Source organism: Sander vitreus, chromosome 22, assembly GCF_031162955.1.
Source record: "Sander vitreus isolate 19-12246 chromosome 22, sanVit1, whole genome shotgun sequence".
In the NCBI taxonomy this organism is placed as follows: Eukaryota; Metazoa; Chordata; class Actinopteri; order Perciformes; family Percidae; genus Sander; species Sander vitreus.
This window is the reverse complement of record NC_135876.1, coordinates 12,228,137-12,244,843: the sequence shown is the minus strand read 5'-3', so window position 1 is coordinate 12,244,843 and position 16,707 is coordinate 12,228,137. Positions and strand designations below refer to the sequence as shown.

At 40.5% G+C, this 16,707-nt stretch overlaps 1 protein-coding gene across 2 annotated transcripts in view; it reads right to left on the bottom strand.

The window, feature by feature from the left end:
- Positions 1-847: 847 nt before the first annotated feature.
- pip4k2aa (phosphatidylinositol-5-phosphate 4-kinase, type II, alpha a) overlaps positions 848-16,707 on the bottom strand; it is a 32,637-nt gene continuing 16,777 nt past the window's right edge. The window contains exons 4-11 of one of the 2 annotated variants that reach the window (XM_078281216.1): positions 14,568-14,720; positions 13,774-13,920; positions 13,254-13,292; positions 9,260-9,376; positions 5,525-5,638; positions 4,894-5,134; positions 4,545-4,648; positions 848-4,408 (exon numbers count right to left, since the gene is read on the bottom strand). In XM_078281216.1, the coding sequence (XP_078137342.1) occupies positions 4,328-4,408; positions 4,545-4,648; positions 4,894-5,134; positions 5,525-5,638; positions 9,260-9,376; positions 13,254-13,292; positions 13,774-13,920; positions 14,568-14,720 (996 nt within the window). In that variant the 3' untranslated portion in view covers positions 848-4,327. The remainder of the gene's footprint in view (positions 4,409-4,544; positions 4,649-4,893; positions 5,135-5,524; positions 5,639-9,259; positions 9,377-13,253; positions 13,293-13,773; positions 13,921-14,567; positions 14,721-16,707) is intronic. The other variant, XM_078281217.1, reaches the window with a different exon arrangement.

The window sequence follows — 16,707 nt, the reverse complement described above, 5'->3', positions numbered from 1 at the left end:
ATAGTGGACAACAAATAATGAACATCAAAGACAAGAGTAACTTTGAGTTAAGCAGAACGAGTGCTTTAATTGGTTTGAGTGAACACTTATGGAATGGAGTGTATTATTTTCATCATCATCATCATATGTGAAGAACAATAAACATACATCATAATTTTGGCCTCTCTGCCATTGTAAGGGAACTCTCACCAACCGTTGCTAGACAATACACACACACACACACACACACACACACACACACACACACACACACACACACACACACACACACACACACACACACACTCTCTGTCTTTTAGGTGTAGTCTAAAAGTACTCAGGACTTTTGTGAGACCAAAGCTCAATTGCAAGAGGGCATGTTTCGTGGCCTGGTGTGTGCATTCAAATTTAAAGGATTCAATAACTTTCAAAATTAGTTTTTTATTCGACAAAGATTTCTTGATTTTAAATCTTAAGGCCAAAGGAAATGTTTTCCATCTCTGCAGATCTTGCCTGGCCTCTGGTCGTTTGCATTTGTAATCAAATTTGCCCTTAACACTTGATAAACCACATGAACACAGGGTTGTTTCTCATAACTTTGGACATATTCACATATCAGCGATGCACACCTCGCTCCATCTCCCAGTGCATGTAAAAAACAAATTCAGTTCAAACAAACAGACACATTACACTATTACACAATGTTCTTCAAGCTCATGTGGGGTAGTTCTGACTGCTGAAAGATGCTTTTGGCAAGTTAACGTGGCAGCAGGTTGACTGTTGGGTGGGCTTAATGGCTGAAGGAGCTCATTCATGAGCGAAGTCACAAAAGCAAGGACTTATTCATTTCAAAAAACAGCAGCAGAGCGTGTGTTATCGTCTTTAATTTGCATCTGTGAAAGTCTGGCATCATCATTGCCTATTTTACATGAGATCCATAGTTATTATTCCCAAAACAAAACAGAAAAAAAAACTCACTCTCCCAGCATGCACTGCTCTGTTTTCTACTTGCTTATGTCTGACTACAGGGAAGCCTCCAGGGCCAAACAGAGCAAAGCAGACTAGAAGATGATTGTGTTGCCTCATTCCCTGTTTTCTTAATAACACAACCTATGTACAGTATGACCTACGTGACAATAGAAACAAAACAGCCCAATAATAGTGAAAGAACACTGAAATATCAATTAACCATTGACTCAGGATCAACTATCAGCTGATGAACCTCCCTGATAACAAGCGGCTTACACAAAACGCCAAGAGAACATAAACCTGGTTCAGAAATGAGTAGGGGGTCGTACATCGACGGCGAGTGATATTTTGGACAAACACTTAAAAAAAAAAAAAACACATTCCTGAAATATGTGATTCGAAGGTAAACGTGATGAAGATGCTGACAGACTCCTGATGTGTGTGTGTGGGGGGCAGTTAGCGAGGACGAGCACGACGAAACACAATCACATTCCACAATGCACTTGCACACACGCACGTTCTTTATAAAGGCAGGACCTGCGTGAACGAACAAGGGATTAATATCAGCAGACACCACCTCACTCTGAGGAGGAGGAAAGGGGACGCCTGTACACACGGAATAATCACAACGATAGATTTGAATTTACAGAATCCAAACCGATCCACCATATTCAAATTTAAGACAGCTAACATTTTAGGTTGGTTAAAACACAATCATTAGAATGGTTTTGTTTAACTGACTGAATAATATGAACAAATCTGAATACAGGTGTTAAAGCGGAAGAAGGTTGAGCAGGGGGGGGTTGAAAACAAAGTTGGGAATAATGCATGTCAAAGTAAACACCCCATTATTAAAATAACCTTTTACCTTTGTTTTAAAAAAAGATTACAAAATATAAAATTAAATAATTTTGGAGTATAAAGGCACACATCTTGCACAGTGTATACAATGAAAAACAGTTATTTAAAGCATGGTAGGGACTATTTAACGCTGAACAGCTCACAAATCTGGTTAAAGTGTAGGGACACAAAGAGAACCTGAACAGCCAACAACACAGACTAGAGAGGGAAAAGGAAACTTAGTCCTGTGACATGCAATTTTTTTATGACTTTTTCTTTAAGTACATCTAGAGTAAGTATTGTATAAATTCAAGCAGTATTATTCTTCATTTACCACAGCACCATCATTCATACCCAAGAGTGGCTCCTTTTTTTTTTTTCTTCTTTTTTTTTTTAAATACAACTATATTTCGTGACTAAAATCCAATGTAAAAATATAAATGTGAATATATTCTATGATATCTAAACAAACATATTGTGATGGAAGCCTTTTGCATGGGTTACAATAGTCAAGGAGGACGACTTTACTTGTTTTAGTTGGTTATCCAGAAGTGATACACAACGTCACACGCACAACAGCTTTTCTCACTTACACACAAGTATATTGCATTTCCCTTGTTAAGACCATATCAACTAATTGGGATCGTATTTGTAACATTTGGTTCCTTTCCTCTTGTGCAAAATATACAAAAAAAATAAAAAACTCAAACAGGAACAAAAGAATTATTATCACATCAATTCATAAAACCGCCAAATTCAAACACAGATAAACCACCTTTAAAAACGTCAACAATAACAACACAAACAACAATGAATAACAGACTCACAGCCGAGGTTAGAGAAGAGGCCGTTGCTGTTGATGTTAATGTCTTATCAACACGTCTTTACATCTGCAGCTACTCTTCCCAACCTCCCCCCTCCCCTTACTTTATACCCTTTATAACTTTTGAACACTGACACACACATTGTTTCGCCATCATTGAGTGTGTGCTGGTACGATGCTGGAGGTAAACAGACTTCTGTCTGTCCTGAACGCACAAGCACAGTCACACTGTTGCCTGGTCCCAAAACCCACCACCACAACACCACAGACCACTTCTAAAAAAAGATTGGAAAGGTTAGTTTACAAAAGTCCTGAAAACAGAACTCGTCCACTTTCTCGTCTAATATTGCAATAAAGTCTTCCCAACCAATCCCTACGGTAAGAAGTCGCCATGGGTGAGAACATTGTGGAGGAGACGGGATTTGAGATCAGGCCCCTAAAGATTTAATTCTAAGAGAGCAGAGTTCCTTTTCCTCTTTGTTGCAGCGCATGTAACAGAACAAGAGCTCCTAACCTCTAATAACAAATAAAAGTGCAACATTTTTGATTTACTCATAAGGTGCTGATGGCAACAGAAAGTTAAGGGCAGTTGATGTTTCAATCTGACACCCTATATGAAGATATAACTCTTAATCACTACAGCCACACAAGACTTCTGGGTCATTCCCTGCCACAGGAACAGAAACCAGGCCTACATAACAATGCCCAAACGTATTCAGAGGGAATGCAAGTAAACAACACTTACTGTGTGCTCAAATCCCTCTTCTTCTCATTTAAAAGGTACGCATCCTTCCCTTAATCATTCTTAAATCACTGTGCATCACAACAAAGTGAAAGGGATAAAGCACTGACAACCACTGAGGTGCAACTAGGCTGGAAACAAGCATCATAACTTACTGCAACAAGTGAACTCATCTCAGCTAATGAGACCTGTTTGTTGTGAGTGCATGGCAAGAGGATAACCCAGAAGCTCAATTCATTAACTGTACACAAAGGAACGGGTGGGGTTGGGGTTGCGTCTAAAGGGTGAGTGTCACAGGAGGAACCCAAATGGGAAGATTTGTTTGGCTGAAGGGGGGGGGGGTCTGGCTGTGGGCCTATTGGAAGACTGCTTCCCACTTCCTGAAATAAAGCAATTGCATTAGGCTCCACGTGAACTTCCTCGTTATATCCCGCTTAAGCCTTCTCTTTGCAAGAGGGACCTCACCTTGTGCCGTAATCTGACCTGTGCACTCCCCTTGACCTCACACTATACACATCATACCCTCGCGCTTACCTCCCCCTAAACATCATAAAGGGGTATGACAAATACAAACATCAAAATTAAAAAAAATGCAGGGTGCTGGATTTTCCCACATAAACAATACAGACAAAAACAAATTATATTAAAAAAAAACAAATGACTTGGACGCTTGCTTTCAACACCCTTATCACCCAAAGTAACACATGAACAAAAGTCAACAGAGGAGAGGTTAAATGTAAACGAATGATGTTTTTTTTTATAGCTGCAGAGCGTGGCACTCCACTGAAAGAGAGAAGAAACAAGCAGGCAGAGATGAGGAGAAAGCATGAAGTAGAGTGATACAAAGCCATCTGAGCACCTTATTAATTCAGCCTCTCGATGGTTTTTCTCTCCATCACTTCTCTTCCCCGCACTACTCCCCCACTTGCCCTCCCTTTCCCATGTGCCTCTGTGCCCCCTGTCGCTCCTGGAGGCTATGACAGAATAGTGGTGATGAAATCGTGAAACCTCTTCGAGTACTGCTCTGGGTTGACCGTGGAGATCTCTGCTCCGGCCTGTAGAGGGATACAGAGACGACTGTCACTCACCACATGCAGTATATTTGTCTTGTAACTCGAGTCAGTGTTATACTTTATTATAATCAGTGTTTGAACAGAACCATTCAAATTGCTCTTTTACGCAACTACATACCCCATGTTTGACAGTCTTGGCGGCATGAGCCGCTTTCTTCTTGGCATCATAATGCTGCAGGATGTCTATGATAGCCATGAAGTAAACTTCCTTCCTGGGAGCACCTGCAGTTTAAAATAAATGCACCCTGGATGAGAATCCACATTTGCACAGTGTCATCAGGCAAAATCAAGACAAACAAAAACCTTCTGAGAGCAGCAGGTTTGACAACTAGAATGAGAACTAAAATACCCAGTAGGGGGAGCTATTAGTACTGTATATATTATTTAGCTGTTAAATACAACCCTCACATTGCAAGGCTTTTTCAGGCTTAGAATACAATGTTAAACACATGCATCTGACTACTCACTATCGTTGCTTTTGATGGCGTAGACGTCAATAGCGGGATCAAACTCTCCAGGTGACAGAGGCTTAGTGCTGTCCAGGGTGTTGCTGGGGCTGTCGGGAGGCGTTCCAATGCCCCCTCCGTCACTCTCGCCCTCCTCCTCTGCCTCATTGTCCTCGCTCTCCACCTCTTCCTGCTCGGCTCGCTCCACATCATGGATCCCCACCAGCAGACTGTAGTCCATGAGCTTCAGCTGTGCCAGGAACTGAGGACGATGGTAGACGGTGAGACAGTAGCGAAATAAAAGCAAGTGAGGAGTGTTTAAGGCGGGGGAAGATAGCATAGCAAAAAACAGAAAATGTATTTCCCTTGTGTTGACTTCGGGTCACATTGACCTGTTTTAAATTTTTGTTTTATATCAGAAAATATGGGACGTAGAAATAAGCGCTGAAAATGTGTAGAAGAAAAATTTTAAAATTTAAAAAACATTGGAAAAAGCAAAAACAAACTGTGAAAAAAAAGGCATCAAAAACGTCAGGAAAAAAAGTGTTTTTTTTCAAGGTGGAAGGGAAGACAACACAAGGGTTAATACAGACAGAAAGGGGTGACACTAAGGGACAGGTGGGCTTTTTCTGTCATTTTCATTAACACATACCTCCACATCTTTCCTAAGCTTCTCCAGGAACATTTTCTTGTTCTCCCCGTCAATGTAGATCTTCTGCCCATCATTGATGAAGTCATTGTCCTTGTAGGTTGGCAGCTCCTTGGCCTGCCCATTAGTATTGGAGATTAGCGGCCACATAAACAACAGTCAAAACCACAACACCAGACTGTCAAAACCATGAGAGGCATGGTACTGCAGGCCAGCAGACCTGGGCAAAAATGTGACGGAATTCTGGTGCTTAAATCGGTTGTTAATTTTTCTTAACAACATTCTTTTTAGAAGAGGAGTAAGTGTCCATTAACATCAGTTCATCCAATCACACACATTTGAATCCTTAATATATATTTGGTCAAAAATTGACTAGAAAGAAAAGATTTACTAAAAGCGGTAACACCGGCATCAGTGTTCTTCATCCTTTTCCCCCAGAGTACTTAAAGAGCATTAACAATTTAATATACTGTATACATCATTACACAAGACTAAGAAATAGCAACTATAAGAATTAAGGGGTATTTCAAAATGCGTGATGACTTGGATATTAGACATGTCGACAGTGTGTTTAACTGTATCTGCCCAACAAGACAACCCTGCATGTTGAAATACCCTGTTGGCATAAATGAGACTTTAAGCCTGTGGTTTGTTCGATCCGCCTGTCTGATTCAGCCAAATACAACACATATTACTAGTCAATTGAGTTGGCTGACATAGTACAGGCATTCCGTCCAAACAAAGGCTGTGTAAAACCGTACATGCAGCATGCTCGCAGCAGGGTACAGATCCATCTGATGCACTCATTTGTTTATTTTCCATATTGTTTACAGTGAAATGTATTCACTTCTCAGTGCCATGAAACTCAGTAAGACTCAGCATTTTTCTGGCATATTGCACAGCAGTTTGGACAGCTTTTGAAATGCATCTGGTAGATCTATACACTTTGTGTCATGAAAAAAAAGGGACGTCCAACTCAAAGCCATGAAACGCCCTTGTTGGCACTGGGCTGGTCTCCAAAAAAGCATCCCATTCTTATCAGTTTGATAACAGAGTATATCCCTCCTTGAGACAAATTAAACAATCACTGTTCATGTAAGATGCTTCTCGGAAACCAGACTGTGGTTTGCATCTAATTTAAACTCTCTTTATAACTCTGTAAAGCCAGCACACTGTATCTTTGGGATGGATGCCCACTATTCCGCCTATACGCAGAATGAAGGAGATTCCTATTTAAGTGTCTATCTACTGGGATTAATTCACATTTTAAAAAGGCTGCTGCACAACTGCCAGCAGCCTGAAGGGGGGAGAGGTGTTATGCGAGGAGTGACAGAGGCCTAGGTCTGAGTCACTGAGGAGAAAGAGAGCAGGACATGAGGTAACAGGGCAGCAGCAGCAGTTTAGCTACTAGAGTGTTTCTATGGCAGCAGGAGAAGAGCGGCAACACAACAGCACTTTGTAGCACTAGAATGAGCTTGGACAGCACACACTGACACACATACATACACATAGATTACACCTTAACAGAGACCAAGACAGGAATACTTCTCACAAGACATTTGAGCACATATATATATACAGACATAGACCTCCAATTTGCAAGAAATATGGGATGTCCAACTTGCTAGACTAAATATAGATGCAACATAAAAAGTAAATGAGGACACAACATAAGGCTGACTGCAAAGAGTGGTCATAACCTGAAAGCTTTCCGCAGGCCTGTCTCCTAAACCGACACCACAACTCTTACATTCATCCAACTTTTTTTTACACTGTCAACAGTCTTTTTTATTTCCATGTTGTGCATTCTCAGTCTTTCTAACTGGTTTGTTTTGTCTTATTCTTTCTCCCAGTCATGCATGGGATTCTATCAGTGGACCTGTTACTGATATTCTCTATTACAACGACTGCATTGAAATGTGTCCGACTCTTTGAGTGCTGCACTACATCGAGGAAGTAAATAGAAAAAAACAGAAAGATATATTAGAGGCAGGAAGAAAGGGTGTGTTGCTGATGAGGCTTGTAAAGCTGTGTGAAAGGTGAATTTCTCCCGACCTAAGAAAAAGTATCTCATTTCTTTTCTATCTCCAGTCAGCTGTTTAGAAAATGGATCTTGGCCTTTGGCAACGTTGATGTCTTGCTGTCTCAGAAGAACAATGCTATGCCTTTCTGAAGGATTTGTGGTATGCTAATACTGGAGGGTTTCTACTGTACACCTTTGTATCCAGTTTAATTCCCACTGATATGTTGTCAGGCGTAGTTTAACATCCACCAGCAGGTTACATATCAGTGATAAGCAGTTCGTAAATGATGAGCTCTGATCTAGACAGAATTTGACTGAACCGTTTATCGTTAACTTTTTGTTTGTACTGTAAACTTTATTTATGTGGCAATGCCATTCAATACTTTGATCAGCTAATAGCAATTCAGCAGGTTCATATCAACCACATGCAAGGCAACACTGATCAAGCAATGTATGTGTTTATTTAGCATTATTAGCAAACACAGTATAAGCTGTGTATATCATTTAGGCACAATCAACTGTTTGGGATGTGAATGAGAACGTGCTCTTGAAAACAAAACTGTTTTGGAGTATGTAAGCTGGGCATAAACAACATAAAAAAAACATCCTACAAATAGTTTGCACCTAAATAGTTTCGTGAAATGTTCCCTTTAATGACCAAACTATTTCTGCCTCTATACTAAAAGCAACATATCTGAAACCATTATGGCTGTCGCATGCTGGACTGTTTTTTTTTGTGGGGAAATAACAAACTAGAAACAAATTTGGGAATAGAGACACAGGTAACTGCCATTCTCACTCAAGGATGCCAACAATGCTGACTTATAAAACGCTTATTATCTCAGGGGGCTGTAAAAAGAAGAAGAAAAAAAGACGAGTCACACTGCTTTTGCTCCGATGACCAGCGCATACTATACAGCCTTTTAAAAAATAAAATAAAACAACACAACAAACCTGACTCATCTCTTAGACTAGCTTTAAACTAATGTCCCAATGTACCAGCTAATCTACTGCTTAACACATTTTATTCAATAAAACAAAGAGTTTTGGCTGCAGTGGGGTGCAAGATTAGGTGCAGATTAGGTGCCCTGGCTCCAGACACCTAATCTGCACACTATTGTCTTGGGAAGGGTTCTCTCCATTACAGGCTAAATTACAGCTTGCTTTTAACTTAACTTGCTTTGAACTCTTCCAAAACTATTCCTCACCGATTTAGAAGACAAATAGAAATGTGCACTCTGTTTTATACACTGCTGTAGTTAGGGTACACAAGTCGGTTAATGCGGTCTGCTTATCAAGCTTAGGAAGTTCTCTTTCTGAAATATATCAACTGTCCAGGAATTAAACAAGTATATTCTTTCTCTTTCCATCTCCGGTTCCTGAATTTTTTTTTGACCACACAGCATGTCCTTCCCATTCCTACCATTACCTTTTATTCCTCCACTTTTTGCTCTACAGTGTTTCCGATATATGTTGGTGCTGTTGAGTGAATGGTGGGAACAAAAACAAACTCTCTGGCAAAACTAAAACTGAACTTGCTGACAAGTTACGCAAAAGGTGACTGTAAATGGATGAGTGTGCAAAATATGGCTTTGAAATAACAGTGTATCAGCTTGGACAAGACGAGGAAACGAAAATGCCCGGTTGTACAAAAAAAATAACAATAAGATTGGTTTAATAGATCATGCCTGGTATATGAGCCCTGGTTCTCTTACATCTCTTACGTGTTTCATGGCGCAGTAAAAGCGCGTGGCAATCCGCAGTGTTTGCAGCCTTTGCTGAACGTTACCAGATTTGGGCCGCGGGGGCACATCCTCTGGTTGGGGCGGCTGCTAGAAAAGGGGGAGCGAGGGAGGGACGGTAGGGGTGGAGGAGAGGAGAGAAGAAAGGAGAGAGGAAGGAAGTTGGAAGTAAAGGCAAAGTGTTTAAAATGTAACAGAACACAATTGTTTTTCAAATTGGTAGAGGGTTGGGAAGGGCATAAACGCGGAAGATCCGTATAAAATTAATTATAATTCTTAGTTGTCTTTACAATATATCAACTGTGTCCAACAGGTTCAGCCAATGACGATGTAAATAAGTGTAATCATTTTTGCAGTTATACTATTTCCATGCTCTTAGTGTCATTAATCAATAGGATTTATATGTATATGTATGCATGACTCTGGTCTGCCTACACTGGTATTATGACTGTTTCCTGGCATAAATGCCTGGTAGAAAAAGGAAGCAGCCTGCAGCGCTACTATAAGGAGGCTAGGAGCTGAAATTATGAAGAGCAAGGAAACAACCGTAAACTAATTTGCATTCTATAAACCTATATTCTGCCAAACATCTATTAAGGTGTGGCACTATTTCTAAGGGATTACAATTACTGGATAAGGGTCTACTAATTAAATTTCAAGGCAGTTCACACTCAGTCATACAATGGAGATACCAGCAGGTGCATGGCGTGAGGAGAGAGTAAACAAAAACAACTGTAGCAGATAGCTACTGAGCAGAGACCGAGTGGAGACAGGTGGAATTCCACAAACCAAGGACCATCACATACAAACAAAACCTCTATATTTTCCAGGTCACATAACAAATACTGCGATCGCACGAATGACCTACACCAGTGTTTGATAAATTGTGGGTCAGTCTCCAAAATGGGTCTTGGACAGGTTTTTTGTGGTCAACCACAAAGAAAGTAAAGTAAAAGAAATGAACTGGTATGATTTGATTGGCCTAAGGGAGACCAAATCCACCTAGTTCGGACTCTAATTAACATCATTTGAGAGTAAAACAAATTAAACCCACTGATCATCTGCTTGGTGAAATGCTGTACATAAAATGTGTCAGAAAGCCAACTGCTGCTGTTTGATAGCCAAACCCTGAGACAACAGCTACTAAGAACCGCAAAATGTATTTTATGAAAATAAAAACACGTCATATGTGGGTAGAACAGAACATGTCCACAATGTGCAAAAGAATGAAGCTGGTGTTCATACACAACGGAATGTGTTAGCAATAATGTAACTTCAAAAAGATGCAGAAAAACATTATATACCATGCAGATGCATGCATGAAAGGGAGACGGTCATGCAGTCAGGAGAGAACCCTTCCGTGCTTGTTGTTTGTGTGTGTGTGAGAAACTTTTTTTTTTACCCCACCCCCCCACACACACACACACACACACACACACACACACACACACTCTGAACAAAACTGAATGATTTTCCTTTCATCTGGCATGATGCACCCTCTTCTTCATTTTACTGGTCAACTGCAGTGTGTGTGAGTGGTCACACTAGTGGTGTAGTGTTCAAAACATACTGGACTTATTTATTGCCACTTGAGCTCTTGCAGTAGTTAACTGCAGGTTCATTTTAGCATGTCTGTAACTGTGTGTATGTACAAAGGTGTTTCATGTGGAGAAACCAGCATGTCTCACGTCAGATCCTTGTCTTTGATGTCTGAGTCTTAGTTGTCTCTCTGAGACCTGTTGTAAGTTGGATGTGAACGTGTGTGCACATTAAAAAGTTTGTGTGTGATCATGTACTGTATTTTGCATTCTGCATGCGAGTAAAAACAGTGAAAGGCTTTACTTATGGTGGCAATTACTGTACAATGCTTACATTACATAGCTGCATTTCACTGAAAGGTAAAACAACCACATAATTCCCCAGAGACTAACAGCAACAACTTATGTTTGAGTTAAGAGTCAGTGTTGGAAAATAACATATTTATTAGATAGCTTGGCAAAAATGCACCCTGTTGCTTCTCTATTGCTAGTAAATGGTGTTTACACAGTTGAGCCGCAGACAAAAAGAGGTCACACAGGAGCCTCGTGTGTGTTAAAACCTCAGCACCTTTTTTTTTCCCATTCCCGTGTTTTAACCCCAATAATGTTTTGTTTCTTCTTCCATTTACAGAAGGCTATATTTAGTTCAGGGATTCCCTGGTCTTCCATGCCTCATTGCATGGTGCCCCACGATTAAGCCCCTGTAAAACACGGTGGAAAGTTTTAAACCCTTCTGGGTCAAAACTGTAATGCTCTCATATAAAAACCCTTTTCATGGTCAGACAAACCTTTGCAGAGCAATGTGTGGACACATGCAATGAAAAACAAAACACTTTGGACAATCGTCCCCATCCAAAACTGCTGAACTGACAGGTCAAATGAACAGTGGTCCAAAGTCATAGTGTTTAAGGACACTGTCAGCCACTTAAAAGGCCATATCTATATAAAAAAATATTGTTTATTTATATTTGCTAAAATATCCATTCTTATTGTTAGCTAATCCAATTTTAACAGGAAGCACAGTAAACCATCAGGCACTTCACAATTTCAGTGACACAATTCATTTTTGACAGGTGACTGTCCATGTAGCCAAGAGCATAAACCATTTCCGTTTTCTCATCATCAGGATTGATACTTCTCGTTGCAGCCGAGAGAAAAGGGTCCAAGGACGAGTGTTGACCACACACACACACACACACACACACACACACAGGACTACTCAAAATCATGAGACATCTAAATCGAATAAAACTCTAAACCCAACACATACCCAGACACACACACACACACACACACACACACACACACACACACACACACACACAAACCTCAATCTTTCTCACACAGACAGCAGGCAGGGGAACTGATTGAACAGCAGAAGCGAGGTTAGAGGGGATGAAGCAAATTAAAGATACACAAATAGCGTGCAGGGGTTAGAAAGGGAATGGGGTGATGAAGTAGGTGCTAACTGAAGGAGATGGATATTTGCTACTGTCATCCCCACCCAAAGGGAAATAAAAGCAGACACCAACGTTTTGTTAGTGTGACCATTTGGGTGATGACAGTAGGTCTGGAAATGTTTGAAGCTGTGTCGGATATTCAAACCACTGGAAACACAGTTTGTTCTCTCTCTCATTCTCTAATTGTCCACATGGCTTTTAATGGACTTTTAATGGACATGGAGTTCAATCAGAATAACTGACTCATTTTCAGTACACGGCATCAGTGTTTTAACTACTTGAAAGATGGTACGTATTTGTAAAAAAAACAACTATTTAACTGCCCTTGTTCTTTGTACTAAAATTACACCAGAATGAGACGCCAGCGATGCGCAAGTGCTATGGAAGTGCCCATCTGTTCAATCCACACCGACTCCAACCTCCACTGTCATCAGAACCAGCTGTTGTTTCAACAATGCACCTCCTGATGTGCTGAAAGGACAGCGGCCTGTTTAATGGACAAAAATACTTTTTGAGTGAGCTACACGAAAAGTAATACAAGAAGAAAATGGAAATTGTTTATGTTGACGGATTCACTTGTTTTATTTCCTTCACAAAATATAGAAAGTGGGAGATTGTAAAGTGGAAGTGTCCCCTCGCCACCCTAAAAAAAGACTCGGGAGGATACAAAAAGTGGTTTGCATATTGACATGTAATAAGGTTGTGTCGGTGTGGATACAGGTGTAGCACATCAGTTTTGAAAGCCAAATGAGGATATTCCATCGACGCTTTAAAAACATGCTGGCAGTGTGGACTTTCTTGTTTCTTTTTATGTTTTGACATTGTTCTAACCGTTGTGCTAGTTTGATGCCTTTGTTTACTTTGCTTTTAAATTGTAACACTCAATTAATATTATTGTCTCTTTAAAGCGTACAGTAAAGTTGTGTGGGTATTTAACAGTGGATCCCGGCTCACGGCAGGTGACTGTACCTTCTCCTTGTCGCTGGCCTCTCTTGCCACAGTGGAACCCTAGAAACAAAAGAAAGGAAATTACTCTCCATAAACCTGTTGTTAGTAGAAACACAGGAAAGTGTTGCTGTAGTCTTTCCCTCCCTGCCCTACTTATACTCATTCCTGCAGATACTCATAACCCTTGTGCATGTCTGAACACAGAAGCTCACCCTATAAGGCATGCAAGGTGCAATGGCTTCAAATGGATTAAAACAGCTTCACTCTATCCTGAAAGCTTATTACCCAATAAATGATCCCTCTTACTGTATGTTAACCAAACCTTGTTTAGACAACTTTGGGTATACAGTATTTACAAATGATTGTTTAGAGGCTTGACTTGTACATGAGCTTTTACAAAATATTTGAACTACAAACAGGCTTATCTTGGGGGGGGGGGACTCAAAAACTATGAAATAAACATAATTTTTTTGTTCTTGCACCAAAAGCTCAAAGGATCAGTGAAAACAGGTCCTTTTCTTGATCCGTTTTCCCCTCCTACCTTGAGATCATATTTTTTGTAGACGGAAAGGCGGTGAGAGAAGACATTGCGTGTAACAATCATGTAGGTCTCATCTCCATCCACGGTGAGCCGGTAAATCCCCAGAAACTGAGGCAGCAGTGTGTTGCCATGGCACTCCACGATGAACTACCAAAAGAAAGTGAGGAATATGAATTTATTGCCCTTTTATGGTCACAATGTATGCTTACTGCCTGCATTAGAGGGGAGACGGTAAGAAATTAACAAAGAAATGTTATAAAGCACAACATGATCCCTTTAAGACTTAGTGTCATTCTGTGATTAAAAAAAAAAAGACAGAGATAAATAGAGGGCTCTAACATACTGAAATAACTGTCCTGGGATATCATATAAATCTGTACCCTGACGCTTTTTGAAATGTATTGACCAATCCAAAATCAATAGGTAGCAAAAGTTGTAAAATTGCATCACTGATGTTGACGCACTGGGTAAAAGGTCCTTGACTTGTGCGTGCTGTAGGCCTGTGTGTCAGTTTGTAATTTAGGTTGACAAAAAGGGGTATAGACAAATATTCAAATTCTGCATGTGTGTTTATAATGTAGTCCCATTTTTTACTAGCTCCTTCAAACAAATCAGAAAGAAAGACAGTGTCTCTGAAGTCCTGTGTGGTCCCCCTAAGAGATGTGTTTGTATCAGAAGAGGGTTTTAGTGGGGTAACATTTTTAGAGTTTAGAGTCTACCAAAGACACCATTTTAGAAAGCCTATCTTATGGAACAATCAAGGCTTGCATTTATATAAAATATTGTAAGATCACCTGATGATATTTCTTCAGAATGTTATGCATCTCCGCAACATCCTCGCTGCTGATGGTCTTGATGACGTAGCGTTTGTCATAAGAGGTATGGAAGCGGGCCCCGCTCCGTCCCTGGGCGTCACTGTTCAAGGGAGCACTGCGTGTCAGAGAGTTCTGAAAACACACAGAGCAAACATAGAAGGTACTGAATAATGTTTATCAGGATGTACACACTGAGATATGATTAGCTGTCACACTTGATGCACGTGCATTATTTGCACTGCCTTCAGAAAGCCAAGATAAAAATCGGTCTGTCTCACTAAATACCGAAAAACATTTTGTTGAAAAATGCTTATTTAACTATGAGTCAGAATCCATATTGACATCTTATGTTTAAATCACTGCTCGTGCAACAATTTTCTCAGTTGGTTGAAATAGTCCTGCCTCGACCCTGTTGTTGTCGGACCATCTTCCACTCTAAACATGTGGGGTTCTGACCACTACGCCTGCTCTCTGTCTAAACCCCCACCCCCACACACACACACACACACACACACACACACACACACACACACACACACACACACACACACACACACACACACACACACACACACACACACACACACACACACACACACACAGCTGCTGACCAGACTTTGGAGCTCAACAGTAACCTGATCCAACACCCCTGGCTCAATGCCTCATTCTCCAAGAATTCCTCATGTCCTCTGCCCTCAGCTCACTCTCCCCTCTTCAAGTCATAGGCTGTATCGCATGTATTGCAAAGTGAGGACTAACCTATGAGGTGCAACCTAAAGAGGAGGACCTTTAGAACCGTAATCTGTACGAACATGTACCTAAACACTAGATCTGATTTGCGTTTCCACCGCAGACTGTACTCTTAAATGTAGTCGGGGTTGTTAACGGATGGTAAGACCCATGGAGAGCCTTGCACTGAGAAACAAGCTGAAAAACCTTTTTAGTCTTCACTGCTCCATCCAGCTCCCGCTTTATTTCCTCTTTACCGACGATGCAAAGGAACGCCTAGCTCCACCTTCTAGTATCGGATTAGTGTGCTAGGTACTTCAACAGATAGGTATAAAAAAAAAAAAAAAAAAGAATAGAATGGAATGGTTCTATTGGTACCATCCACAACTTTTGACAACGGAAACGCAAAAATAACTGTTCTAGTGTGTAACAAACTTAACCGGACTGCTTGGTGGAAACAAGGCATTAGAAGCCTACTTACAGTCCAGGTCCTGGTGTAACATTGAAGGTTTTTTTTGTCACAGGCTGAAAATGTTAAAGAGGTGCTTTGCCTGAGGCTGGCATAGATGAAAAGCTTTTAAAGTAAAATCAGAATGTTTTTGTTTTAGTTAGTCATTTTCTCCAACAGGTATTTATCATAATGTAGGGAAAAAAGTGGATCTGTTTGCACTTCATTTACCCTCCCAAAACTGAATTTAATACTGGTAGCACTGCTCATTAAAATAATGGTTACTGTGCATGTCATCAAAAGAGCCTGCAGCTTGTGGTACCCATTGGCTGTTAGTAATGAGGAATATTACCTATGTAATTAAAAATAATACCAAGAGGCTTTTAGAGCAAGGCAAAACCGATAAACCTTTTTGACCACAATGCGCCTAATGCCTCATGAAGGAAATAGTTTAATGTTGAGAATGTCACGACATTCCTTTGCACTGGCCAGTGTCTTAACACCCCCAACTGCCCACTCACTGCAGCCAGCCGAACCCTAATGTAAATATGAGAGGAGGACAGCTGCACTGAGCTGGGACACCACCACCTCTAAATACTGCAACTCATTGCCTGCACTGGTAGAGGAGATTTACTAGGGAGTGGAACATAAAGTAAATCAAGGTTATAACAAAGAGGGAAAAGAAAAAGCACAACAATTCCCTAGTTAAGACTGTGATCAAATTAGTTTTGAAATAGTGTTGTAATGAGCTTGTAGCACCAGAGGGTTACATTTATTGGATACATAAGGTTCAGATACATTTAAGGATAATGTGTTGCCTGTATAATCATCACTGTTTAAGAGTTGGCACTTTCTCACGTGGCAATTCACACTAATCTAGTACTATAAAGATAACAAAAAAATATTTGACCCATAAGTGGTAGTAATGTTGCTAGGCTTTTC